The 2045-nt window shown below is 41.4% G+C and overlaps 1 protein-coding gene across 2 annotated transcripts; it reads left to right on the top strand.

The window, feature by feature from the left end:
• Positions 1–203: 203 nt before the first annotated feature.
• Positions 204–1798, top strand: LOC134024922 (RAD51-associated protein 2-like). Of its 2 annotated transcripts, none has more exons than XM_062467666.1 (3): positions 204–605; positions 956–1036; positions 1421–1798. In XM_062467666.1, the coding sequence occupies exons 1-3, from the start codon at positions 260–262 to the stop codon at positions 1528–1530; spliced, it is 537 nt and encodes a 178-aa protein (XP_062323650.1). In that variant the 5' UTR covers positions 204–259; the 3' UTR covers positions 1531–1798. The 2 variants fall into 2 exon arrangements, with proteins under 2 accessions (XP_062323650.1, XP_062323649.1); XM_062467665.1 differs by having other exon boundaries at positions 1418–1798.
• Positions 1799–2045: the final 247 nt, after the last annotated feature.

Genomic DNA, 2045 nt, shown 5'->3' with positions numbered 1-2045 from the left:
CTTCCCTGAAGCAGAGAGAAACACATACAACGGGAAACCTCAGGATGAAGAAAAGGAAGAATGTCTAAAGGAATCTATCGCAGACTTTTGCTGTGAGATTATATCCAATGCAGTTCCAGACTATACCTCTCACAAAGTCCCTTCTCTAATGAGCACAGAGCACCCTGAGTCGTCTGGCTGTATGGTTTACGGAAACTCCAAGCTTAAACTGTCCTCTATCAATACGGGCGACGATGACAATGACTACCCCAGATTCGAGATGAAGGAGAAATTCGATCTGGTCATTGAAGAGCTGAGTTTATACTTTGAGATCAGCCATGACTCAGGAGAAGCTGCAGTCATTGAGCTATGCGTTGGGAAAGAGCTTAGCCCCAGCGAAGAGTACGTTTCTGCTTCACGCTTCAGTGACCGTCCGCGCAGCCCAGCTGCAGGGCCACCCAGAGACACGTCCATGGGAGATGATGAGGGCACTCTGAAAACCAGTCGTGCTGAACCAGAGAAGGCATGTGCTGCTGAGGGCCTGGACAGTGAGCAGGAGGTGCCAGTTGACTGCAGCCTGCTCTCAGAGGGAGAGGAGCTCATGTACTCTTCAGTCAAGCAGAAAGGTGGGGAAGAGATCTTAGGTAGACTGGGTTTAGTGTTGTTATTGCTAAGTCATGGTTATTCTGTGTTTTGACATAGTAGTTACCGTATGTGGTAGAAGTTATGGTTGATGTTTTAGCCTACGACTAAGATAACAAGATTAGATCAATCAATTCATAATATTATTTAAGAAGATTTATGGAAGATAAAAAGAAAGTTATCTTACATAAATCATAAAATCCCTAAATGATCTCCAGAAAAAGATCACTGTCATGGCAGTATCAACAAAACTATCACAACAATTTATGTGTGCAATTTAGGAGAGGATCTCTCTCAGCCTGTTGATGTTGGTGTGTCGATATTGTCCCTACAGAGCCCAGGGAGGCTGAGCAGAGAGGACGATCCTGGGACCCAGCCTTCATGTTTCTCTCCTGCCTCGATCAGTTCAACACAAGTAAGTCACGTCCAGTACCACAGGCTGGAGAAATAAGGACTAGCACACACTATGAGAAGATCGATTTTCTTCAAAGGTTCATGATGTGACTCCCAGTTTACGTGACCACATTTAAACCAATGGTCTGGAAATGTAGCAGTGTTGTAGACTGGCTGCTGGCTGGTCAGTGTGTTTATGTTGTGGATGATGAGTGGGGTCCATAATTGTGTGGTGGAGTTGTCCAGATGTAAGTCTTACCGTAGCTGCGATCAAAGCTAATGTAGCAGTGATGATTTGGAGCCACCAACTTACTAGTCCGGTCTGAAACCTAGAACCAGTATACAGAATGTATTACAGAGAGAGAGAGTAATCAAGTGTTGTGTGTGGTTGTCTTCCTGTCAGCAGGAAAGCCTGAACAGAACCAGAGACTGGAGCCTTTAAAAACTTGCTCTCGTCCAATCAGGGTGGGTCTCTCAAAGAAGGCCAAAACCAAACAGCTGCATCCCTACAAATAAACTTTTTAATAGTTTACTACCAAAATCCTACTTGTTACTATTTATATTTAAACATATTATATGCATGGCAATTAGAATATATAATGGCAGTTGATTATCTTAGTTTAGCATCATATTTGTTTTCATTGCTTGTTCACTGCAATACTGTTTTAGAAAATATACACAGTACTATTGCTTTGGGAGCATCTTGAGTTGTTTAAAAAACCTGTTTCCCAGAAGATTAAATATGAATTTAATATTACACCTTGGCAATAAAAACGACACTTTCTGTAGGCTGAACTTCCCATGTTAAATGTTGTTGTTATTACATTCTGTGAGTAACTACTTTTCAATAATCTTGTCATACACATTTCATTCAAAAGGTAATAAATTCCTCTGCAAGAGTGACAGTTTACATCCAAATATTTAGTTTGTTTGGAGTTTTAACATTTGTAAAAAAAATCTCTCCCACAGACTTTCTTTCCCTTGTTCTGGAAATTGATGGAATCTGTTGTTGGAGAAGCACACTGTTAGAA

The sequence above is a fragment of the Osmerus eperlanus genome, chromosome 8 (genome assembly GCF_963692335.1).
Source record: "Osmerus eperlanus chromosome 8, fOsmEpe2.1, whole genome shotgun sequence".
Lineage (NCBI taxonomy): Eukaryota > Metazoa > Chordata > Actinopteri > Osmeriformes > Osmeridae > Osmerus > Osmerus eperlanus.
This window is presented reverse-complemented; position numbering and strand designations above follow the sequence as displayed.

What these genes read in the sequence shown, in the direction of transcription:
- LOC134024922 (XM_062467665.1), top strand. Translation starts at nt 260, where the DNA reads ATGAAGGAGAAATTCGATCTGGTCATTGAAGAGCTGAGTTTATACTTT. An exon ending in CTCTTCAGTCAAGCAGAAAG is followed by an intron (nt 606 to 955) that starts GTGGGGAAGAGA and finishes TTGTCCCTACAG; the next exon opens with AGCCCAGGGAGGCTGAGCAG. An exon ending in CCTCGATCAGTTCAACACAA is followed by an intron (nt 1,037 to 1,417) that starts GTAAGTCACGTC and finishes TCTTCCTGTCAG; the next exon opens with CAGGAAAGCCTGAACAGAAC.